General features: G+C 48.7%; 1 protein-coding gene across 4 annotated transcripts in view; it reads left to right on the plus strand.

Annotated features, from left to right (window-relative positions):
- The first annotated feature begins 999 nt into the window (after positions 1 to 999).
- The window catches only part of LOC128274318 (calcium uptake protein 3, mitochondrial), a 38043-nt gene continuing 12823 nt past the window's right edge, over positions 1000 to 26219 (plus strand). For all 4 annotated transcript variants that reach the window (XM_053012472.1, XM_053012473.1, XM_053012474.1 and 1 more), the window contains exon 1: positions 1000 to 1216. In XM_053012472.1, coding sequence (XP_052868432.1) covers positions 1001 to 1216 — 216 coding nt within the window. In that variant the 5' untranslated portion in view covers position 1000. The remainder of the gene's footprint in view (positions 1217 to 26219) is intronic.

Genomic DNA, 26219 nt, shown 5'->3' on the forward strand with positions numbered 1-26219 from the left:
GTCATTATTGATGGTTAATTTTGTTGGAAGTTTACAAGAAGGTGTACATTTGCTTTTTACTGTGCTTCTTCGACTTCAGCATGAATAATGACGCGTATGTTATCCATGGAACCATCTCTCGCTCCTACATGCGGTTTTTACTATAAACCATTCACCGACGGACTCGGCGTCGCCCATCCCTTCGCGACGAGTAACAAGCTGCACGCCAGACGCCGTCCGGGATTTCCCCGAGGCATAGCTGGAAACACAAGCTTACAGATTTCTGTACAAAACAATCTTAGCAGAGAATAAACCAGCATAATTCCAAGCATGGCACCAAGCATTTATTTCTTCGTGATCACTCCCAGTATAATATGAATCCGGATGTTCGGGAAATAACGTGAATTAGTGTGGCTTTTTCGTAAACGCTACATCTATCGCCTTTATAATCCTGTTCGCCGTAATGGTCATCTCTTCATCTTTTGGCTAGCAATGATCCTGGATGTGCGGTCCTGGTGCCGGACGATTGGCCTGTTGTCACTTTGTTCAATCTCATCTTGCCGGTACAGCAACAATATCTAAAAAAAGCGAAAAGATTATTCAGAAATCAACTTACCTCTCCGATTTCTATTTTCTCGGGCCAAAAACACGAATGTAAACAAGTTTGACATTTCTCTTACTAGTTGTTTCTGTTGCTGTAATATTTCACCTGCCACACGGCACGAAACAGATTTGACACCAAGTTACATGTTGCGCGTAACTGTTTCGTGCCGTCTGGCACCGCAGTTACATGTTGCGCGTAACTGTTTCGTGCCGTGTGGCAGCACAGTTTTAAAAATGAGTCGTTAAAAAAATTGTGTTTCGCAAATTCAAAAACGACTCACGGGTGAGAAAATGAAATGAACTATTTGAGCGAACGTCTCACCGCAGTGAGATGGTTCCGCTCACCGCACACACACACGCCCAGCAAATGACAAATTCTGTGAGATCGTCGCCTTTTAGCGAACAGTACCAAACAAAGATGGCGATGTACACAAATAGAATCGCTAGGTGCTCGAAATCGAACCCCGTTTTCACCGTGTTATCGCGCAATATCGGTCACAGTTCAGGTGCACGCCAATGGTTCCGTCATCCGACCGTCCGGTACATCTGTTTGGTGAGCGGTGGGCTGCTTGCTTTCACCGCAGCGACCTATCGCAACCGCAACCCTAAGGTCTTCGCACTACAGCTGCGGAAGGTAAGTGTCGGAATTCGTTGAATCAACACAGCCTGGTCAAGATCACAATCTATCCCGCCTGCCACCGTCGAAACTGTCGCAGTATGTAAACAAAACCGTTTATCAGCAAGCGTTCAAACGAAGGCATTGTGTAATGTGGCGCCACTAAAACCCTTCAAGCGGGGTTGGTTTACGTTGTGATTAACTGTGCAAAATATGCTATCGTAGCGAAGGTTTGTTGTGAATCATCGCAAAGGTCGTTTGCAGGTGAACTTCAATACTGGAAGTTGTGTGCTCAGTGCTGGTGTCCTGCTCTTCGAAAATGCTACCGTATTCATGTATGATGGGAAAAATGGTTCGATTCGTTCTATTTTTGGCAATTTCGGCCGCAATAACCCGTCTGTGAATAAGTGATACAACTACACACACATATTAACCTTAGTGAAATGTCAGACAGTGAGCGACTTTTGTTTTCGCTTCGTGAGTGTATACTGTGATGAACTCGTGTGTTCATTTTTCGCGTATGAAGCAAAATGAATGCAGGGGAGCTCAGCTCAGCGATGGAAGGGTTTCAAAATCATCTGTTTGCATAAAAGTAGTCTAGGTCAGGGTCAGGGTGCTATTGTTAACCTAAAACCCGCAACAGCTGCGTCCATTGACCCATTGTACCGACTTATTATTCATAATTAATGTTGAATTCTGTCTCCTGGAGCGTATCAAGTAAATGGTGCACACTGACATAGATGCATAAATACACTTAATATTACTCATATTTTAATTCGTTTGTTAAAACAATTGTAATCGGTCTCAGGACACTAAGAAAACACATAAAAATCAGAACGACTTGTAGTATAACGAACTACACCAACACGAGGGAAGTTTGCTCTCTTTCTTTATCATGTTTTGCGCAAAGCCATTGCAAAAAGTGCAATTTATCAATGGACTTCTAACGCGCTATTTTTACTCCATTAAGCCGGCAGATTAATCGTGCCTCATTTTGTGGCCGATCGAAACGCGGCTTCCGGTTTATCTCGCCACGGTTTAAAACCTGCCAGCATTGTCTTATCACTTCCGCTTCACTTTCTTACACTTCCTGTCAATAATCGCCTTGTCACCTGTTTGTGACTGGCTTTAAGGCTGGTGGCATTTGCGCCTTTGCAAACGACGCGAAAAAATGCAAATTTCGTACAGCCCGAGGGCCCACATTAAAGCTACGAGCCGTCGTCGTACTACAAGATAAGATAATCGTTACTATACAACGAGCCCGCCACCACGTGGCTGTTCCCTTATCAGACACTGAACCTAAGCCTCAATCAAGATACGGGGAAACATGCGAGACAAACGCACTAAAAGATGTCCATACGATCAGTGGGAGAACATGCTAGGCCATTAAAAAATATCCCATGATGGAGAGGGACAGCCACGGCAATTGTGTAATATTGGCGCAGAAGCAACAGGTGCTTCGTAATCTCTTGCCCTACAACGCTTGTGGTTTTCTTTTTTGCAAATCAATAAACTAACGGAATCTGTATCCCGTTTCGGACCCACGGAGCTGATCGATGTCGACCTGAATGTAATCTTCGTGACCATTTGCAAATGCTTTAAATTGTCTCAATTAAGTTACATTTGCCACACGTCTGGACAGTAAGTGTGACGGCGGATGCGACATTTATCGATAAGATAAGTGCCACGCCATCACGAAGGAAAATGGCGCTGCTCTTCTGCGCTGTATCCTGCCTCAGCATTTCATTCTGGTTGCTAAGTAACCGGTAAATCCACACCTGCTGCCGAGTTTAGCTCTTAGTGACACATGTCGAAGCGAGTTGACATCCCTGACATTGGTACGTACGCTGGGGTCTTGAATGTGAACCGCAACAGCCATCTCGTGTCCCTTAGAAACCCCCGCGAAGGAAACCGATTCATGAGGAGACCCTTGGCAATATTCTTTGCCTTCCCAGCCAAGCCGCTTCCATGAGACACCTTGCTATGTGGGTATTGGTAGTTGGCAGCCCTCAACGGAGGTCGCAGTTAGAGTCCATTAGCACTCCTTTTTAAACGAGTTACGTCGCTTGTTCAGTTGCGCTGTGCCGTTTCCGCTACAAGACCCAAGCAAGCCGTGTCAGACAAACGAGACCGAGAGTGACAAATTTCTGTGGCCTAACTTTCGGCCTCTCCCTGCTCAGTTCAGAACGCAAAACCGTGCAACCGACGTAATCCACCTAATTAAACTAGCTGACAGCCGCAGATCAATCACGTTCGGTTTCCCACAGACGCTCGAACCACTCGATCCTGCGTCCCGAAGCGCGTTTCCGTTCGGCTCGTTACGCACTAATGAAAACTTAACCTGCTACAGCCCAACCGGGACGCTTCGAGCAATGGTTGGTGATCCGCGCAATCACAACAATAAACGCAAAGGACCCCTGCGCACACACGGAGACACATCTTCTTGCGGTCCGAGTCTGGGGAATTTTTGAATAATTGTCACGATTTCTCTGCTGTCAAAATGGGAATGGGAAGGTTGCCGCTGCCGCTTCTGTTCACTTCCTTACGGTCGCTTCTTCCTCGCAGACTCCGAGAGTCTTCATTTCTTCGTCCTTCGACTGTTTCCACGTAATGTTCGCAGCAATGGAGCACTTCTTTTCCAAACCAGAAATTATCCGCCTTGATGGGACACGTGTAGGCAAATGCTGAAATAGAGGGCTTCCTAAACCTTTTTGACATATTGTTGACATGAGGAGAAAGATGACTTCAAGATGAGGGTGCGAATACAAAGAACAAATATGTCTTAAAGGTATTCGGTTTACCATTTTGCTAATGTTGCGTAATATTACCTGTGACCGAATCGAACAGTCTTTTTTAACGTACTTTCCTCTGAAGAAGGAGTTTTGCATGGTTGTAACAACTCTAAAGTATTAGAGTGATCTACTGTGGCAATTTCTTTGTACTGTTGTAGCAACCTTTGGGCATTGCGGACTAAATGCTTGCGGACTGTTTGTTGTTGGACAATATAACCAGTGTAATGTAATGAAATGTTTCTTTAGTATCTCGTTTTAACCGTCAAGACAATGAACTATGTTTACCGATAATTGAAATATTATAAATCAATAATAATTACTGCGAATTCCCCGATTCCAAGGTTGCTGACTAACCTGAACGATGGCAACGAAGAATAAGTAATCGATCTACGGCTATGGGTCTCCAGTTGTCTGATTTGTAATCCACTCATGATCGGGGTTTTCACCGCCCAACCGTTTAGCATATGGCGCGTGTTTTCCCAAATCGAGCATGTCGGAAATTCCCACCTCAAGAACTCTCGTCACTCGTGTCTTTATAAGATTAGTGTGGCCAAAGACGCACAAGGTGCACGTTTTACCAAATGCTCCTCATGTAGAAAATCTTCCGAAACTTTGCGCTGACAGGAAAATCAGGTTTTCAGCAGTCTTCGCGTCGCGGTGGATGAACGAACGCACGTCGGAAAGTGCGGAGCAGAAACAGCTTACCACCCGGTCCGCCGTTTCGTCGTTGGCAGCAGCGTGCGGTGCGCACCATATCTGCGGACGCCATAGTAGAATGTAAACCGTGGCCCGTTTTTCTTACGTCCGTTCGCCGTGACATGCGACGGTTATGATTGAATGATAGCAAATTTTATTTCCTAGGACAACCATTCATTACACCGCTCCAGTGGGGTGTTCCGTGTGTTGATTTCAAAACCGAGTTCCAACCGACACGCAGTGATAATCGGAATGCAACTACGCGATCGTCCCAAGTGTCCCCCGGCGCTGGGGGAGGCGTTGGTGGCTATTGCGCAACGTTCAACTAGCCAGAGTGCCTGTTTCAATCAAGCAGCAAATGTGGCTTCAGGTGCAACAGTTTGTGAAACAAACATGAACCCCTACATGATAGCGGCCGAAGCCCGTCCGACAACGCGGCTTGGAAAGGATCATCATCTCCGTGGGTGTTCTCCGTGTTTGGCTGAAGGAAAGATCTGATAATTGATTTCGCACACTCTTGCAGCGCAAGGGTAGCAAAGGGTTTCTGTGGCTTGTCTTCCACCATGGAGTTGGAAGAGTCCAAATGAAACGGCCCATCCAGATGATGCGAAAAGGCAGGGCGGGACCAATCAAAATTGTGTTCCCGGTGATCCATCTGACAGGAGCATCTCCCGTGCTGTTTTATTTGAAAGCAAGCTCACACTATCGGTGCTCCAGCTTGGACAGCTAATCACGATCTTAAGGATGGGCCGTCCAACTTTCCTAATCACGTTTCTGTGACTCGTGAACCTGGACGATGGATTAATTAATGGAATCAAAACGCATCCTCCCGGGACGTGGCCCTCGGCGCAGACTCACGCGGATAGTGCCAACATTGAAGCAGTCGGAAGAAGCATGCGCCACAATCCAAAAAAAGAGGTAAAGCTCGCTCAGAATATGTGAAGCTGAATTTAACGTAAAAAATTAGGCTCCATCATTTCAGTATTGCTAGCTCTCTCTCCCGAGCGGAATCAGGAAAAACATTCCGGAGGTTGCAGGATACGATCGGTATCTGCAAGGAGCAACGATCAACGGTAACGGTGATGTTCCATAAACCCACCAGCCACCATGGTGAAGTTTTTGTGGGCCAGTCCGCAAGGAAAGCGCTGCTTTCTTCACTTCGAGCCCGCGGTCCGTTGCTTGGGCAACACTTGGCCGCCCTCGGGGGCTCCTGTTTTGCTGGTGAGTCTGGCACACCGCAAGTGACGCATTGAAATGCGCGCGCTGAATTCATCCCTGTTTTCGCACGACACCCAGGCCGGCTCTCGTGCGCACTCATCGGAGATGACATTTGAGTCTATTCAATTAAACCCGATTCGAGCCTACACCGACATCAACGCAGACCGAGGAAAGGACCGCAGGCAAACGACTATTTGTCGGTTTGGCGGTCTCGCCATCTGCTTTAAGGAGAAATGCGCCCGTCGGGCTCGGTTGGATGGGCTCTTCGGGACGACGGGTTATTGAACTAAATTATGTTTTAGCGAACCAACGATGTTGCGTCCCGGGCAACGCTTTTAGCTAGCCGGCAGCACTAGCTAGCACTAGGCGGCGCCCGGCTGGACGTCTAATTGCAAAATCTAGAACACAAGAACGCCGTCCTTCTGAAAACTGGCTACACTATCGGAACGCAGCCCGGTCTGGGCGGCGAGCCTTGCGCGAGACCTGACGACTGTTTCATCAACTGGGTAATTTATGGTGCCGCCCTGCACGGGCGGAAAAACAGATCGAAATCGTGTGGCGGGCAATTTATTGATCGCTCTCAATCACTTTCAATTGGGTCCGCAATGGCCGCGGGGCACAGGCAACGGCGGCACGCGGTGCTGCTTTATTTAGTGGCTCTTTGAGACCGAGACCCACCGAAGATGCAACGAACATGAAGACATTACATCCAACCACCATGCAGTACGCGGCGGCCGTTTTGCTTGCTACCGAGATTAAGATACCGATGGTTATCTGCAACTCCTTCGCCATCATCATCATCGCCGGCACGCGGCACTATTTTGCTAGGCTCAGGGCGAGCTCTAGTGGACGTTTAACACACCTCGTAAATGACGGTAGTTATCCCTTCGACGCTCCGACATGATGGCAGACGATAAAATCTCTTCCCAACGATGATTAGTTTTCGCCCTCGTCAGTTCGTTGAACACGAACAAAGTAAGACAGATTGTTGCAGCCGGTGTGTGTGCTGTGGGCCACGGAGTTCCGGGATCCAAGCGGAAGTATCCTCACCCCGTGCTGAAATTCGCTTGATTGAGAGGATCGCTTTGTTTGTAGCAAGACGCTCGATCTGGATGCTTCAAATTTGGTCCACTGGAATGTTCCTCAATTAGGCCGTTAATTGTACCATCATCATCATCATCATAAAATGGTTACCGTGCTATGGGACCATACTTTTGGTTTCTTCTTGTCTCACTTTCGCTCGACGGAGATCGGAAGATCCTCGCTGCTGCTGTCCACGTCACGCAAAGGGGGCCCGACGACGAAAGTTGTCTGAAACATGCCCCCACCGTGCGGCTGACCTGACGTAGGCCTGTCCCATAAATCTCCTCCCGCCCGTATAGTTGCCCGTTTTTGTTATTTGCTTACCCAACCCGCAAGGACCTCGCGTGGAACGCGCTGCGAGAAGATTGCGGATCGGGTTTTTGGCTTTGTGCTTGCGATTTCAACTTTCGTTCCGCGGTTCTACTAGTGCCTCTGGTGCGTCGCGTGGATTGCGTGGCCACGCGGCCATAAATTAAACAATAAACGATTAAACTCGCACCTTTCCCGCGCGCCGTTTTGTGCGAACAGATTGCTCCTTAAGGACTCCGCGGCGGACCGGCGAAAGGTCAGGGGAGAATTTGCGCCACTTGCCCGGCCGGTTCGCCCGGCTTGTCCGTAACCTTCCTTCCTGTCGGTTATTAATCATATCGACCGTGCAGTGGCCCGCGAACCGGTCGGTGCATCATAAAATTGCCTGCCTCCCATCTCGTGGCGTGGGGATTCAGTCAGCTGCTGCTAAATTGAGCCGCCTGCCAACTCGAACCGGCAACACACTCTAGGCCTTGGGCGCGACTTGGTCTACGTGCGAAACGGCTCGTAGTCGTAGTCGGCCCCGGGGGTTTGGTCACAAGTTTTTTGCATAATCGTACTGAGTAATGCAAAAAAGTGCAACACCGCGCAAATGTTGCCCTATACGGCCAATGGCACCGACGGCTTGCCGCTGGTGACACACTCTGATTGGGGGTTGCCGCGTGATACTTCGATTCGACTATCCATTTCCGCTTTTGCTAGCTTATCACCGTGAGCGGTGGGATTTTTTTTTCTTTTTTGCATTTGCGAATGAATCAATTCACCTATTAAGTGTAGGTTTTGTGGTTCAATTCCATTCCAATAGAACGATTTATGTGCCGCACGCCAGGATCGAGTCCAATCGTCGGTCGACCGCGGAAAAGAAATCTATTTCTGATCAAAAATTGGCACTTTTATTGGCGGTAGGAAGAAAACAAAAGCCAGTAGAACGCCATTAGGGCTCGCCTCCGTCTCCGAATCGTCCGAGGGTCACGGTCACGCGGACCGCACTGTACCAAACCAACGCGCCAGGACCATGTTTGGTGGCTGGCCGATCGCGGAAATTGACTCAGCCGCTGGCCACAGCCAGTCAAGCCGGGACTGGGCTCTAGAAAGAATCATGTTTCTCCGCGTCCCCTTGATCAACAACATCGACTCCCGCCCTCCTGGCAATGTGTAAGAAATGGACCGCTGTTAAAGAGCCCAAAAAAGTCGCGCTACAAATAAAATGTACAAAAATAAAAAAAAAACCTGTGGATATTGTCATTTTTTTTTTACAAAAACCCTCACGGTGGACCTGTTCGCTGGGCATTAAAATGGAACTCCCGATCCGACGACGAACGAACCAATAAAAGTGCAAGTTTTCGCGCCGTTTTTTCGTTGACACTTTTGTTCCCAGTCTTTTTGCTGGTAACTTGGTTTTACTTTCATGCGAAATCGGTGTGAGATTGAAACTAGCAACATCAGACGGTGTGAGCAATAAACACACCGCGGATTCACGTATAAAAGATCGGGCGGGTGAATGCTTTTAGTCGTAACTTATTTCGGTCGTAATCCGTAATGCCTCACGAGTCACTGTGACTGCAACAGGTTTCCGTTCGGCTGCATTGCATGACGTCCGCCGCATCTTGGCGAGCTGGCTCTCCGTGGCCAAACATCTTGATCTGCAGCGGCAGCCGGTCACGATTCCCGTGTCAATCTATCGACTCCACGCGATCGGAGCGCGGAATATCGAATATCATTGACACACCGGTACGGCACTCTGACGGCCCCACATCACTGAGTGAAGCAGTATTCTTGACCGGACTGATCAATCTCTCCGAAAATTCCGACCATTGCCGTGCCGGGCAACCTTGAACCTTCTCCATGGTCCGTGCTTCAACTCCGAACTTCAAGCAAGATCCATCTGATCCGCGTTCGAAGTGCAGCTTTAAGCACCCTTCCGTGATTCATGGACAGCGGACACGACTGTAGACTTTCTCAAGATGCACCACGGAGATGGATACGAATAAGAGCGTTGAAAGTTATCGAAAAAGATCTAGCTCTTGTTGCGGCTTAGAACACTTTCTTTACTTTAACTGTGATTATTTGAATTCCTACTCACGATTGGCAGTCCCAGCTGGGGGTTCGGTTCCATCAAACGATTTATCAGTCGGAAGCCAGCGTGTTCAGTTGATTGACCCTCGGCGCGTGTCGTTTATGCTAATGTGAACATAACAGCGATGGATCCCTCATAAAATCCGCCAACAAATTTATTTCCTGGGCCCATCTGCGCTCCCGTAAACTGCCAAAATCAATTAGATTTTCGTATAAAATAAAACACGCACATCCAACGACTCAATCGGCGATGATCAACTCTCGATCCCGCTGATCGACGCACGCAATCCACCGTTCGAGCGCTTTGCGTGGGCCACGAAATGTCCACGTGCGTCATGCTGGGGCGTTGCCTGTTAGAAGCGAGCACGCGTAGTCATCGTTTGAAGAAACGACGATTTCAATTCCAATTCCAGATCCAAGACTTTCTCTCCGCCCGCCCTCAAATTGCTCGGAACGTTCTCGGCCAATAGGCCGTTCCAACCGACAAAGTGTCACAAAATTTGACTTTGGCGGCACCACCCTCCGCCGTAAGTGCTTTTTGATGGACGTAAATTTCTTTCGGACAGCGCCACATCGCCGTCCGCGCCATCAGCGCTCATCAAACGAACGGCGTGAGCGGGTTGAGCCCCGATTGGTGTTGTGCGTTTTATCCTCACAACTAATCAAAGTGCATCTGCATCTGGAGCGCTCGCCTTTTTGGTTGGTAAGTTGTTGGTGCGGCTAAAAGCAATAAACATTTGACGGAATGGGATTTTTATTGGGAACGAAACGGTTTGTTTTCGGTAGTGTTTCCGAATTTGTTGGAAATAAATTTCCCATTCCGGTGGCAGAAATGTCAAGTAACACTCAAGTTCCTTGACTGACAGGGCTCCCGAAGTCAATGACCACTGCGTGAATTCGAGAAGCTTTCGGAAGCGAGATTTTTGGAAAAGGACGTGAAAAACAAAACGGTCAAAGCAACCCTACTTAGGCACCATTATCGTAGAGCGGAATCTACGAGTCGGTGAACAAAATGGTTCTAGGATCGAAGACCCTGAGGAACTGAATTCCATAAATTATAAACTTATTAACGGCCATTATTGGTGGCGTTGAAACAAAGCTCGAACCGAAGCGCTCCAGGATGTCAAAATATTTTAATGAAGCAAATCAAATCGAAACCAATCGAGTAGCTACCCTTCGTCCCGGCCCAATGGTAAGCAGAACCTGCTGGGCCGTCGTTCGCCGGTAAGCTTCTTTTCTAATCATGCGACCGCCCCAAGTGGTGTTTAACATTTTACGATACTTTAAAAGAAGCTCACGATATGCCCTCGAGGCCGAAAATTTATGGCTATCGGAGAGTTCAGAATAAATCGTCTTCGACATCGCCCCCGACCGAACCCTACCACCGTAGCGGTCTGATGGGGAGCAGCAGAACCCGGTGGCTACAGGGACTGGGTGAGATGCGCGAGACCCAATCACCATGTCGCGGATAACGCACGGAGCGCGCGTGTTGATGTATTATCAATGAGACTCCCTTCCAAGTCCAAAAGTCGAAGGTTCCGAACTTCCCCAAACGATTTCCCGAAAGGAGTGTCAGCAAACCGAGACAGGGATCAAGGCCACAAGCGAAACGTTTATCCCGGAACCATCGGATAACGTGGCGGCGCTCGGTTCAGACGCTAACCTCACTTATCATCCGCGCGGAGCGGATGTGGCTTTAGCGGCCTGCGGCTTAGCTCGGAAAGCTCCGAATGTAAATGCACCTCACAGAAGCGCCGCTGAAAAGCGGAAACTGATCTTAGGCACTTCCTTACCGGGTCCGGGTCCGGGTCCGGCAAAGAATCGTGGGCTTTTTATCTTAATCCACTTCACTTTACGACACCGATGAACATGCATTTCGTGCGCTTCAACGTGCGCGCTTTGTCGGGGACCAGAAGCGGCCCCACGAGGTCTCTCGGCGGGAGGAAAACTTGCCCAGCCAGGGGGGCGGTCCGATCTCACGCGCACCCGAGTGATATCGAAATCAATAAAAATCGAACTCCAAGTGAGCTTATTAGAGTCGGACCTTCTAACCGGAGTCTTGTGGCGTCGGTGCGCACTCTCTTGATGGAGTCGGCATGGGCTCTTGATCGCCGAGAAAGTGCAGCACAAGGAAATGAAAGAAGTCGTCGGGCGACGGGCCTGTAAATGGCCGCCGGTGGGTGAAGGTTAATGGTGTAGGTGTTATTGTTTATGTTTCTCGTCGCTTCCAGTGGAACCGGGATCATACGTGAGCCTAGCTTAGATTTAGATCGTGGCGCGTTGATTAAGACCACGGAACATACTGCGCCGCCAACGTTTGTGAGATTTTACCCCGCGGGCTAGTTGAACGGAAAGAAAATGAGTTATTGAATTCCATTGAGAAGGACGAGGGAGAAATGTCAGAAATTCAATTTCGTGACTCGGCTGGTGCTTTGCATTGCGTGAAACCTTCCGCTTCCTGGCCGGTAGCAAAAGATCGCAAAGCAAAGAATTCCAATGTCGCCGAAGATGAAGTGCATCCGCTACTAATAACGCCGTTCACGGATGGTCACCGAAACCACCCACCAGGTACGCCGCCCCTCGTCATCCCTCGGGCTTCCTTGACCAACCAAGAAAGACTTGCTCACGGCATAATTCATCAAACGATCACGCGATGGAAGAAGACTCAGAAGCGATCGAAATTGAAGGAATTCAGCGAACGCAAATTTATCGAACTTATAAAAGCTCTTAATCCGCCGAAAAGTACCGAAAAGTGCAGACCAGAATTCGGCCAGCGGCCAGCTCCCCGCCACTACCAGCTACATCGCCAACCGGGCCGATTCGTTTGGCTTTTGTGTGCATTATTAGCAGCAATAAATTTTGACTTCTAAAGCAAAGCTCTAAAAGCAGGCCCCGATGGGTCCTAAGTCTTTTTCGGACCACGAAGCCGCTGGGTGGCATGTGGCGGCAACGGTAGGCGGCAAGTTTTTGGTGAGAAGTCAAGCCACGGTGGTGGGGATCGGAAAAAGAAACGTTAAGGCCACAAATCACCGGCAGAACGCCCGAACGGCCGAATAATGTATGTCTTCCGAAGATACTGAAGATCTTTCCCGATCGGGCGTGGGGTCCGCCTTTTTCGAGGCTCCACCAGATCGCTAACCGAGAGCGAGCGATCCGATCGTTTGGAGCATAATTTGTTATGATCTTCAAAATCGATCGCCGGCCGGGGGGCGGTAAGGATGGATGACCGGACGAATCAATTGAGTTGTATTAGGTGCCAAGTAGGTGGATCGAATCAGAGCAGGCATTTATTTAAAACCAACGGAGCGGAGCGTCGGTTCTTCTGCCTTTAGTCGGATGCCCCGAAATGGCGGACAGACATTCACCACGACGGACCCTGTTCGTTTCGATGGTTGGGCCTGTCATAGGTGATCGATTTGGGGAATGATATCTCAATCGATTAGAGATAATTAAAGGACCGACCCTTGACGACGGTTGAGGTGTGAGATTCGTTTCGTGGTTGGCGGCAGACCGGAAAACGTGCCGAAACCGGCTAGCAGCAGGTCACTTCCAGGAAGCTAGACGCTTCTCCGAACCTTCCAGTGAGTGTGACCCTTGGAACACAGGTTTGGACACCTTTCCCCGTTCACTGGATCCAAACGATGATTTATGGTTCGACAAGGAAGGGCCGGGCAGCATACAGCTATGTTGCTAGGATGAGCCCTCCATTTGTCACAAAATGGCCAGCCTGGCCCAGCGGAGGCGGCAAAGGAGATGTTTGTAGAGTTCTTTTAATGATTGAACTTTAGCAAAACTACCTAGAAATAGATTACATAATGTGGCGTTTCATTAAAATCAGTGAGCTGGTGAGCTGGACATTGGCATGCAACAACTAATCACCTGTTCCGTAGTTCACAGAGATTTAATTTATTAATTTAATTAAACTCTTGTGACACGACAGCAGCAAAACTCGTTCGTTTTGAGGCACCAACCCCGATCGGGCTCACCAACGAAAGGACCACCGTTGAGAAGGGCTTAAACACAGCACTGACTGACCGTGCTGTGCCAGTTTTGCATGCTAAATGCGCAAGGCCGATCGGCCGATCTAATCTCTCGCAACAACAAGTGTCTGTCCTGCCAGTGCTATCCGATGGTTGGCCTGCGCACTAATGGATAGCAAAATACGTTAATTTATTGAGACCTCCTTGGGTTGAGCCGCCAAGGGACGATGTTGAGAGCTGATGCTGTCGTTACGCCTCAGCGAAGGACCCACCTTAGGCCTCTTTCGGACACTTTCGTGTTAACGTGGGGCCAATAAATTTCGCTACCCGTTCGCGCGCGCGTTCGGCACAACCTTTCAAGACCTGATCTGGATCTGGCTGGAGGCGTTGTGCTTTGATTCAATTATGGTCCGTCGGTGGGTTTGGCGAAGATTTGCAGCCTTTCGGGCAGCAGCAGCGGCAACAGGGTGACCGACAGGCCCAGCGATCACTCCGGTGTGCCGGTGCCCAGCCTTCCAAATGTTTCTCGCAGACCTCCGAAAATGCCGGGAGCCTATCAGCGACTGTCGGGTCGGGTCTAGGCGCGCAAGCGAGCTCGCCATCCGCCAACCACCAACCACACGTTATCGCAACCACAACCGAGACAATCGCCTATTAGGCGAGTCAGGCGAGCCTGGAGCCACATTAGTGTGGAACGATGTGGAGACTCCAGCGAAGCGTGGCCCGGCTCGAAACCGGATCGCGCCGAAGAACTAGCCCCGCGCCCTTACCAGGTCGCGGCTAATAATTTACGCTAATTTATGCTGTCATAATTGCTACGATCCACATAAACACTGTGATCCCAGCTTCTCCCCACCCGGTGGAATGAATATGTTCGGGATTCGGGTTCCGTTCCGTCGCGTACATGGTGACCCATTCGTTCTACGCGTGTCGTCCTTCGGTCCTTACGGATGCGAGCGATGGAGATCTCGATTGAAGCGCCCCTCCGTCCTCCGGTGTCCGGCCCAACGGGCCAACGGAATGTGCCTTACGCCGCTGGAGTGCCACCTACTGTAAAATACGACGACCTAATGTGTGTTAATATTTGCTTAAATTATGCAACATTAATTGGTTTCTCGCCACTCGCCACGGACCGACAAAAATCGGCAGGGCACGAGGCTTAGATTTTTATGGGAAAATTTAATGAATAAAATTTCCGAATAAATTGCGTTTTACGATGTGATCCACATTACTCTACTTCATTTTCCATAAATTTGCTTCTTGGTTTAGTTCAACAATTCATTCGTTTGGTCGATTTCTAATTATGTTCACACACGTGCCGTTCTTTGTAACAAATTGCCGCAGGTCCCATTAATACCGAACCAGTTTATCTTTCTCGTACGACTCCCGACAAACACCATACCACCCCGAAGTGGCCGATAATTAGATGCCATGTCGCTCTACGTTCGTTTCCCCGAGACGCGAAAAAGAAAAATAGACGCTCGCCAAAAGAGATCAAATTTCTCTCATGTTTCCACATCGGCGCGACACCCGCTGTAAGTTATGCTGCGACCGACCGCCGCCGCCGCGTGTACCGTTCCTCGGGCCACGGGCCCGCGATCCGTCTTAGCTTTATTTTCGGTCCCCGCCACACGCCACGGTCGGCCCGGCGTTGGGTTTCTACGATCGGAATTCTCACACCCACCGAGCCCGCAGCCCCTTTTTGGAAGGAAGTTCGGCTGATTAAAAAACCAAATCGGCGATTTATTGGGCCACGTCTTCCGATTCATGTCCCCTCATGGGTCTGCACCGACCGTTCCGCAGCGCCGGACCACCGTGCCGCAGAAGTGGCCCTATCCAAGCATCCCAGCGGCGGCAGAATGCATTCTAAGCGAAGCGCTGATGCGCTCTTTGGGGCGTTAGTTGCTTTGAGCAACTTCTTCTGGACTTTGCCGATCGCGTGATCCCATAAATCCCTAGTTCGACATCGACCAACGAGACGACAGGCGAATTGTTGCACACACGGAATGAGTGAATTTTTAGTCCATGTCCATTGCCAAGAGGGTTGCTGTGTGTTGTCCTGTCATTCGTCAACCTCTGGTGCGATCTACGACAACAACCTGCCTCGGAAATGTGGACGAGTTGCTTTAAAACCCATGTCGCAGGTACTAATTTGGTTGTAAATGAGTGTCTCGGTTGTCAAGCATCAGAATGTACCGACCTGACAGTTGGAGAATTTGCTACAGAATTTATTTTCTGCATTCTTAATACAACGCCCATTCAGGAGGAACCAAGCAGTGGTGAGAACCAACCGAGGAAGCTCGTGAGTTGTTGGCAGATCGGTAATGAGGATCATGTTTTGATGATCGCTCTTGAACCCTGGAATGTAGAGCAATAAGAAGATAGTAGATGAAAGGCTTACTGCGATGTGTTTGAAATACTTCATCACCAACTGTGAACTCTTCCAAAGATACTTAATAGCAGAGCTCATAGGCTTATGAATTAAATTAAAGTTTGTTAGATCAATCTCATGCAAATTTCTAGACCTACTCTCCACGACATAAAGGAGCTCTTGGTCCTAGAAACCAATAAAACATTTGTCACGGCGCACAGAAGCCGTGATGGATACTGTCACAGAGTTTCTGACAAGTCTTGTGCATTCTTGTAAGGCTCACCACAATCCGAGATCAATCTTTAAAGATAATGTAAAACTTAATTGAGATTAATTGTTGGCTATCAGGTAATGCTCGCAATGAGTATGATCCCAAAGTGAAACAATATTTTCCTGTCATTAGAATCGTGTAACGGCAGGCAATGGGCTCGTGCTCCGATTTCCTTCGTGTCGTAAATACTTGTTCATGTCATAACGATTAGATGGACCTGTCAGGCTTCGGACAATATAATAACCAGGTACTATGCGCCACCCGGTGCGGCTGCATATTAATGTTTACTGCACCCGTTGCGCTAACTGAAGCCGTTTCCTATTTCCATTGACGAATCTATTGGTCACCTGAAAGTGGCCAGTTTGGTACGAAAAGGCATTCCGTGTTTTTCGCAATCTACTCGCTGCGGACTCGCTTTCCCAGCTTCTAGGTTAAACAGCGACCTTCGACGCTAAAAAGGAACACAAGAAATAGGGGACACCGAAAGCTACTTTAGTGCAATAGGGCAGCTAGATGGTCAGCAAGTGATACACCCCGCAGTCCCCGGTAGCGCTGGCGCTCCAGCGGGCGCGGCATCGCGTGTCTAATTTGAATATCTCAATCTCAAGCAACACTTCTCACTTCGCGACTCGCGCGGCAACGGGACCGGCAGCGGCATGATTAGTTGTGAGAGGGATCGCGTGGTGCTGCGATAATGTGATAATTACTGTTTGTTAAGAGGTGTTCAATTAAATCGAACGCACAGGTAAGTGCCCGCATAAATGCCCTTCATCTACCGCGCCGCGGCCGCCGCCCCAGATGATGGGAAGCCCGGCGCCTTACCCTCACGCCACCCCTTTATCAAGATAGCTGACGACAAGTGCTGAAATGTCTGAAGAATGGATTTTCTGGCTTGTCGACTGATTGTCGCTGTCCCTGTACTATCGAAGAGAAGGGTCTCGGTCTAACGCATGATTTGAAGCTTGAGCCGATCAACGAACTGACGGCCGCGCCTCTCGGTCGACGAGGTAGTTTACCCTTCGATACATTATTAATACCATTATTAGGTTAAATATTGCAAGCTTGTTATTATTGTATATTTTGAGCCCCAAAATCCTTATGCCTTAAGATCCCCAATGTCAATTCAGGCTATGCCTTGAAAACAAAAAAATACTATCCTCGTGGTGCCTGCCAGGAAATGCGCCATGATCGTTAAAATGACCAGATAAACATCGCTGGCATTCGTTAGCGCGGCGCGGCGAGCACAATTTTACAACAATCGGCGGCCGTGTCGGGGCCGAATAAAATATGTATGTCCCACTAAACCAGTTTCGTTCGGAAAGCGAAAGAGGAGCACCCTCTCATCGTTCGGCGCGCGCGGACAAATTCGTCAATTCATCACCCGGCCTGGCTTGGGGTGTCCATGAACTTGCACCGCCGCAACATGCACCCAAAACAACATTAGTCAGCCCCTTTCTGTTCCCCGAAGATGCAGTCCTCCGGAGGAGAGGTGTTCATATGCTAAAATACGACATGCTGACGAACCGAGCGGAGCCCCAAAAAGCTCACTTCCTTCGCTTAGATCGAGTTAGATGGAATCGATTGGGAGGGAAAGAAAAGATAAATGAAGTCTAGACTTGTTGCGATCGCGCGATCGATCGAGATAAATCACTCCGTGCATATATCAACCGTGTGGTATGTATCAATCCGGCGGGCTTCACGGAAAAAAGGTAGAAACAATCTTGTCAAAGTTTCTTCTGGCCTGCTTGGTCCCGGGCTCCCCACACAGCGTCACTCCTCATGCGTCAAAATATGGTTTCAATCCAATGGCCCCATCTTTCGTAAAGAAGGACCCACCACCAGTATGGAGGTACCGATTTATGAGATCGGCTCAGCGAGAATCAAGTCGATGGTTGCGACCACGACAAACAACTATTGGAGTTGTTTACGATGGTCCACATTTTAATTGGCCAAAGAAATCGCGATTGGGACACGTTTGTGTCGACCGACCACCGCTGAAGATACCGATTCCCGTGGTGGGTCATAAAAATCTTGGTTCCGAAAATGGAGTCAGAAGTTCAGAAGAGCTCAAACTTCACGGAGCCTACGCTGGACCTTAGATGAGCGTTAGACGGTGCCGGCGTGCAATTTGTATGCTTATCATGTTCCATAAATTAACGCCAATTACTTTTTTCTCCACCCCGGTGGTGCGTACAACTTACCCAGGAACGTGCCTGTGCGCTGTTCAATAATTAATCCTGGCGAAGAAGGAGGTTTCCGAAACGCCGCTCAATCGGTTATTAAGTTATGCGGCGTAAAATGAAACCAAAATCTCGGGACTCTCTGGAGGTGTTAACTGGACGCCGAAACTTCGGGGCGTTCAGTAAATTCGCACATCGTTAGCGTAAGAACCGAGCCGGCAGAAGTGTGAATTTTTATCTGCTACGGGCGCGCGCGCCCAACATATCATCAATCGTCGGGCGCATTGCCTCCCGGTGCATAATCATCGTCGGCTTGCACTCGGAATTTATGCTAAAGGCAAATCGCCGTCACACCGATCCTTCGCTAACGTTTTGCTTTGCTCCATGTGCCAGCCTTTCGAAAGCAGTAGCATGATGTACAAACTGGAAGCGCATAATCGGTCCACGAAGATCGGTGCCACATCAAAGGCGAACGGCGGCAGCGACGGAGCCCGGGCCCTCGCAACAACGCACCACGACGGAACGCATCATAATCATAAACATCTTCATCAAATGGATTTTTTTGAGTCGCGCGTGCTGCGCTGCTTAGAAGCCCTTTCAAAGGTCCCTTCGGCAAAGGAAGCGATCGGGGATCTTCCGCGGAGCGATCGGTGCCGTGCTGCGCCAACCATTCGAAGGAACCACGGTTCGGTTTTGGAACGATTTTTACGATTGTACGCCGTTGATGTTTTACGACGGCGTATCAGCAACATCGTGCACTTATTTCGGGACGAACAGGAACTGCACTTGGTTTTGGGTCCCGATGTTCGGATCGTTCCACGATCCACGATCGTTCGAACCTGGTCACCCGAGGCTACGGGAAGCGGAAGAAGCAAACCGACGAGACAATCGAGTAACGCGTTATGAGAAATGATCCCCATTCCCCGAGGGGATCCTGTGCCGCGGAGATCGCGGTATGCGAATGGGATCAATAAAATAAATATTATGATAATAACATACATCTCGGCTGGTTTGGCGAATGAAAAATTGCTCGTAAAATGTGTGCCGATTTGTGTTCGATTTCCAGGATCCAGAACGAGATCACTCCGCAACCAATTTCATATGATCAGTTCTTACACTTTATGCTTATCTTTTATGCGAGGGGAAAAATAAAACATCACGTTGTGCTGCCTTTTTCCCATCACGGAGATTAATTTATGTCCACGATAAGGCCCCATCGCCACCATCGGCTGCATCTTTGCGACATCAAAGAGAGCTCGCAACGGAATCTCCAGCTTCCCCTTCTGTTTACAAAGCGCATCCCATCGGAACCTTCAAAACATTCCACGACACACTTTCTCATGCATTATTGACGTTAAATGTATCGAGAAATGGAAAACTCCTCCAACGCGTCGGGAAAACCTCGGGTGACACACTCGGGAAAAGTGTGCGCCCCTCATGATGGGTCCTTGCTTTTGGGCGATGAAAGATGGCCCTCCGGAAGGGAGTGTTAATTTGAAACACTAACCTGGAAACACACAAAAACAACTGACACACCGTGCGCCAGTTGTCGTTGACAGACACTCTTTATCGCCCCGTGGATGCGCCCCTTCGCGCATCTCTCGGGAGGGTGCGTAAATGTGTGTTTAAAATCGAATAATTACCAACAGCGCCCGGGTCGTCGTCTTCGCTTTTATGTTTTCCTACACACCCTCCGGACCACTTGTGCTGCTGCCACTGGGGCCGTAATTATCCGCCTAGGAACCGCGCTATTCCCGAGGCCTCCGATCATCTTCCGACTGGCCCGGCAGCTTCTTCCCGATTTGAATATCGGAGCGATGTTTGTGAACTAATTTTCAAAAACCACCATCCACGGGCGGCCGAGATGATAACGGAAGGGGACGCACATGTTTCTTGCCCGCGGAGTCACTCCCGGTAGCAGGTTCTCGGGTGTGTCAAAAACCCGAACCGAAATGGAAGACGATCGTGCACCTAAGACCTACAAACCTAGCGACCAAGAGACGGTGCTACGCCAGATGATCGATTTACGATGGTGCCCGACCATGACCGTATGCCGAGAAGTGGTGGAAAACGTCGAATTTCCAGGCCCCGAAGCAACAGTCCTTCCGAAAGAAGGGACGCTAGGTCAGGGAATTTGCGTAACCGCGTGGTTAGTAGGAGAGCCAACGGAAGCAGCTCATTTGTCTCCCGTGATGGTTCTGTCGATTTTATGCCTCTGGTGCACAGGAAGACAAGAGGACCCTAGGACCAAGACTGACACTTGACAGTTAAAAAGAAGGTCTCAAATGAAGTAATGAAAGAAACGGTTGCCGATCATGGGAAAGACAACTTCTCCCGGCAAGGCGATCAAACATTCAACGGTGCCTTCGTGAGTCCACGGCGATCACGATGATACCGGGCATAATAGATTTATGGTGAATATCATGATAAATTGGAAGCATCCCCGGAGATTTATGTGTGGTGGGCTCAGCAGCAAAATAAGGTTCAGAATGGCGCCCAACCGAAGAGGAGGAAGACTCGAAGTCGAAGCAAAACGACAGGTTGTACACGGAATTGAGCAATAAATTTCAAAAGCTTGTCTTACTTGTTTCGTACTGTTTTGTTTTTACATTCTCTGCCATATGGACCAGGCTGGTGCTGGAATTAAATTCTTAAAAGGGTCCTTTAAAGGGTATCGAATGCGACCGAAAACCAGAAGGAGAACTCTATAAAGATCACTATCGCCAGTGGCTTGTCATGATGAAAGCTGGCCACGGTCTCTTAAGAAGCAGGAAACAGATCTCGATCTTAATTACTTTAGAGATGTAAACAATTCCTGTGTGAAGCAACACTTTAGTTTAGGTCGCTCATCAGGATTACGCCAAGAAACAAAAAAATCGTGCAATACGGAGCTTTAGATTTAATTCTATAGAGTAACATTTTTCGAGAAAAAGATAGATCATTTCTATCCGCGATCGTAACTTCCGGCCCGTTGTAACAAATGTATTTCAATGAATCACTCGCAAATAAGCGAACAGTTTCAGTTAACAGTTTCATCAACAACCGCACGCCGTAGCCAAGTTTGCTTGTTAATCTGATCCAATCACACGCAAAATACCTGAGGCCATCCCCGCCACGAAGGCGCAGTTTTCGTCGAGCGACCGGATTTCAACAGGATTAACACTGCGGCGGTGTACGTGGCGAGAGGGGCCTAATCAATCCATCGTGGTTACGACGGAAACGGCTAATAAACCGTCCGTGGCCGGCAGAACCCTTTTTTTGCGGATTGTCTTACAGATCGCGGTGTGAAAAATGGTGCACAAGCGTGGCGTAATTTGTTTGGCACGCCACAACCTTTAATCCGCCCTGGGCGAGGGTCTCATTTCTTTGGCATAACTCATCCGCACGCTGGACTTTTGGCGCAAGTGTTATGAAATCGTTCACGCATCCTGATGGCCTTGCGGGCCCGACGAGAGGATGTCCGTGTGTTCCTTCGACCCCGATTCCTGGTGTGACCGCGTTGCCCGAAGGCCCCATTCGGGGCCAGGGGGCCGGCCTAATTAAGCACAAGAGCGTAATTGAGTTGTCAAAATATTTCTTACCTACCTTCGGCTGGTCGCTCCCAAGTGATGGACTCCCAAAATGAAGAATGATGTTTCGCCTTCGTTACCATCCAAGCAATCTGTTGTATGTTGGCACGTCGAGAACGTCATGTTTACGGGACCGAGAGGAGAGCGTGAACTTGGGGCAAATCAGTGCGAAATAACCCATCATATCATGTAGAATACATCATTCTTCTCCGTCAGTGATGATTATTCGTATGAAAATGTGCCACAAATGCGACTCAAAATTGTAAAGCACAACCGACTGAGACATCCTACGATGTTGCGGCTCGTCAAAGATGTTGGCAGTCCGAGTGAATCTGCGAAATAATAAAATAAATAAAAACAGGGCGCGTTTTTGATTTATTTCACTCATTATTCGACTCACAACACTTTCCACTGCCGCCGCACGGCACGGCCACCAATGACAAGTTGATGTATGTGCTCATAACGAATGTTAATTTTCGCCTTGCCAACCCAGCGAGTCCACGAACTGCGGGATGAAGTTGATGCTGGTTCGTGCTTCCGAATCGGAATGCGGTGGCTCCGGAGCTGGCTAAAAATGGTAACAAACGATTGAACTGGAAGAAAGTAGCAGAAAGGGTTCCGGGCGGCGACGTGTTCGTGTCGCGCGGGACCCGAAAGGATGCTCTCGACGCCGGTCGACTGTTGGAGTACTTTTTGTGGAGTCAATTTTACTTTCAATCATCTTACCGCAAACTACAAAAGTCAGTGAAGATGTGATGCAAACTTCTTGCGTGCCAGGGCAGGGCGTTGAAAGACACCTCGTGACGTGGAGCCGCTGGAACACGGAATGCCTAGAATAGGAGAGAAACGTTGCAGACTCTAGGATGAGCCGATCTGATCTTGGAACACGACTCAAGAGCCACGGGGAGTCTTGTCTATTAATTTACTGCCACGCACGCGGATTCATATTCACGGCGGGTAGTTGGGAAAATGTGTTCCAAAGTAAACGTGCGCACGCCACATACAAATATGTGCACCGACTCCCATCGGGGGGGCATCATCAGTTAAATAAATTTCGCTCCCCAGCCTGACGGTTTCGTCGGGCAAAGAGTCTGCCCGACATAAAAAAACGGCGACAAGTTGCTCACGAAGAGTTCAATTCCCCGTTCGGTTTGGGATGCTTCTTGTTGCCGGAAGGGAGCTTGCATAAATCAAAGATAAACGTTTATCAGCACGGGCCGGCTTTTATGTGCCCCGGACAAGGTGCACGATTCGTTCCAGCAAAGGTAATGAACTTGAGATTCTCGGGTACCTAGCAGACAGCAGGGCCCAAGTAAGCAGGACTGCCAGTAAGTGCACCTGAGCCTAAGGAAGGAAGGAGCGCAATATTGGTGCCCCGTAATGCGATTATCGAACCGTAATGAACGGGAACGATATCGCGCAGTGTACTAACTAAATTTAATTGCAAATTCCGGTACAACGAAATTCATTAGAAGATCATAAATCATGTATTCCTTTCACTGCTTTCTGGTCTGGTTTTGGCAAAAATAATAAATGTCGACAAAGTATCACAAAAATGTTTAACACCGATTTATGACTTTCGGAGGTACATTTTCGATTTAATTGTCGCATAAGGACCAACTTCAGGATCGATGATTCGTCGTAAAAAAGGAGATCATAATTTACACCCTCACCCGAACACCATTATTACTGTTGGCCAACAAGAAGGCAGACAAAAAAATCCAAAACCCAACGTAACCCGAACTGATTAGACAACAAACCGGAGGAGACCCCGTAATGGGTCAGTTTACGATCGGTTCTTTACGAGGTTCCACTTCAAAATGGTGTACAGAAACTGCACCACTTCGATTCGTTTCGGTCATAAAACTGGACTGGCAAGACTCCGAGTTCGTTGTTTCTTCATTCTATTTTCCTAGAACAACGTTACATTCCCGCTAGATCGGCCGGACACATCCTGCCGTTGACATTGTCTGCCATCGGTTCTCTTCCGTTGAACTTGAACTTGAAACGATCGAGTTCAATATCAACGCGTTCGGCTTCTTTCCATCCCAACATCCGTTTTGCTTCTTAAGCTTCGCTTGCAATGTCTTGTGGCCAACCACCCTCCCACCCGGTCCAATCCGGTCTGAACTAATGTGACGTGCGGCTTTAACGTTCCGTTTCGCACATAAATTCTGCTCCTGATCCGGCTTTCGGTTCGGTTCGGTCAAGTTCAACCCGAGAGCGAACGGGTTCATCGGGCAAGCGACACCAAGAAGCGCCGGAAAGAAAATTGCACACCATTTCTTGTGGAAACCCTTCATTTTTTGTACTTCTCTGAAAGGGGTTAGGCATAATTTGGCCTCGAATTCACTTTCTCTGATGGAAACGACGTCATTTTTCATTCGGAAATGATGTTTAGTTTTTGCAGAAAGGCAGAAGACCCGATCCGTGGATTAGGCAGCCAGGGGGCAACGAACTTGGCTGACAAACTAAGATAGCTTAGGTTTTCTGCAAAAACGTCTCCACCTCGGGTCACGGTCATGGTCCGGCAGCGCGTGGCGACATTTTTAGTGGCCAAACTATTATTAAAAACATTTTCTTCCCACGATCGTGACGCGCTGTGTTCTTGATTATCGCACAAACTTTAGAAATAAAAAATTGCACACCCAAGGTCTTTTTGCACAGCACGCAAGTGTCATTCATCCATTTTTTATCACTTTTGATTGATGAGTTGTTGAGCAAATTAGTGTCGATGGCGTACGGGCAGCAGCAACACCAAGCTGCGAGAACTTCGCAACATGTGCAAATTTTGTGAGCAGATTAGTTGCCAATGCGCAGAGGTCTGTGGAGCCGCAAGAGTTCAGTGGTCTAGGATTGCTACACAGTTTATTCCGTGCAGCTGCATTCAAAGCGTCTCGCCTTTTTCTCGCCATTCTTAATTATTAATTGCGACTGTGACACAAATGTTATGTGTTTATGTTTTTTTTTTAAACTCTGGCGAATTACGTAAATTCCTTACCTCACACAGCGGCCAGGGATCGCATACTAGAGTAAGTTTGTTTAAAGAAACTAGACCTTTCAGATGCCGATCGATATCATAGAAAAGCCATCAAATAGGTCCTCGAATTGTTTGGCAGTGTTTACCAATGCTAAATCGAAAGATGGATGTCCCAAAACGTGTCCGAAACGGCTTTGAAGATGAAAAATGCCCCATTTAAGGAACTAACCCTTCGCCAAAAGTTTATGGTCCGTACATCCTAACTCTTCCACTTCCCAGCCGGCCGTATCTTTCTCATAAACCAAACGAAGAAGGGCCAATGAATGATAGATCACAGACGGGCATAAATAAAACAAAAGCGATCTTAAACATTAAGAATGATCCTCGACAAAGTCTCAAGGGATATACGCGTATATGATCCTTCGCAACGAAGCGTTTCGAGAGAGAGCAGCAATAAAGCATTTAGTTTTAGGGACGAATTTTTTTTCCGTCCGAATGATGGATGACCAGCGATCCGGGTGCGCCGCATTTAGAACGCGGTCATGTTTGGCGATCTCGAAAGGATCTCTTTCTCCGAGCGCTCGTGTACCACCCATGCTATGATTTCGTACCTGCAAGGAACCGAGCTGAGGATCGCGGCGACGTCAGCGATCCATAAATCAGCGAATCAGCGGAACTCTGTGTGTCACCTTCTTCTGGGTCCTTTCGGGAAGAGCTTTGGTTTCAGCTGTCCCGAGGAGGTCCTCGTAAATAATCGATAGTAGCAGACGGTGTGCGTGTGATCGCTTTGAAACTCCGTGCTGCACAGTAGCATGGCAAGCATGGCGCAATGGTAATTTAATGTTCACAACAATCGCGCCCCCGGGCCACCTAGAGCCATTAACGACTGATACATGAAGTCGCACGAACCAATCGAAGGTCACGAAAAGTTAATAAAAATCCTATTTTTCGCTCCGCTCGACTCACACTTGGCCGGCCGGCGTGAGACACATCCTTGAATGGTGTGTGGTGTGGTGCGTTGACGCAAGGAAACTTATGCAAGAGAAGTGTGCCCATTAATTACGAGTTCCTTTACACCCCGGTTCGTCGATCTGCTTGTAGCTAGTTTTGCTACAAACATTTACGAAACAGATAATGTGCTGCTCCTGGCGCACTGTCACAACACGCAGCGCGGTCCTCCGTTTGGTGATATTTATGAAGCGGCACAGCCCTGCCGTGGCAGGATCATGCGTCTCGGACGATTAACTCGCGGGCCGGCAGATTCGAAAGCTAATTGTCGGAAAATAATGGGTTTTCTCGGTGGGTTTGCTTCGGTCTCTCTTCGGACTCTTACAATTGGCCCCCCGTTCCACCGGAAATGTACTCACGCGAACAACCCATTTCAATCAGCGCCGATTTTATGCTTCCGCACCGCAGGAGGTTGATAACATGCCGCGGATGATAACATCAAACGTAAACCCGACCCACCCGGTGATAAACCGTTAATGACGGTTATT

The sequence above is a fragment of the Anopheles cruzii genome, chromosome 3, assembly GCF_943734635.1.
Source record: "Anopheles cruzii chromosome 3, idAnoCruzAS_RS32_06, whole genome shotgun sequence".
NCBI classification, from domain to species: Eukaryota; Metazoa; Arthropoda; class Insecta; order Diptera; family Culicidae; genus Anopheles; species Anopheles cruzii.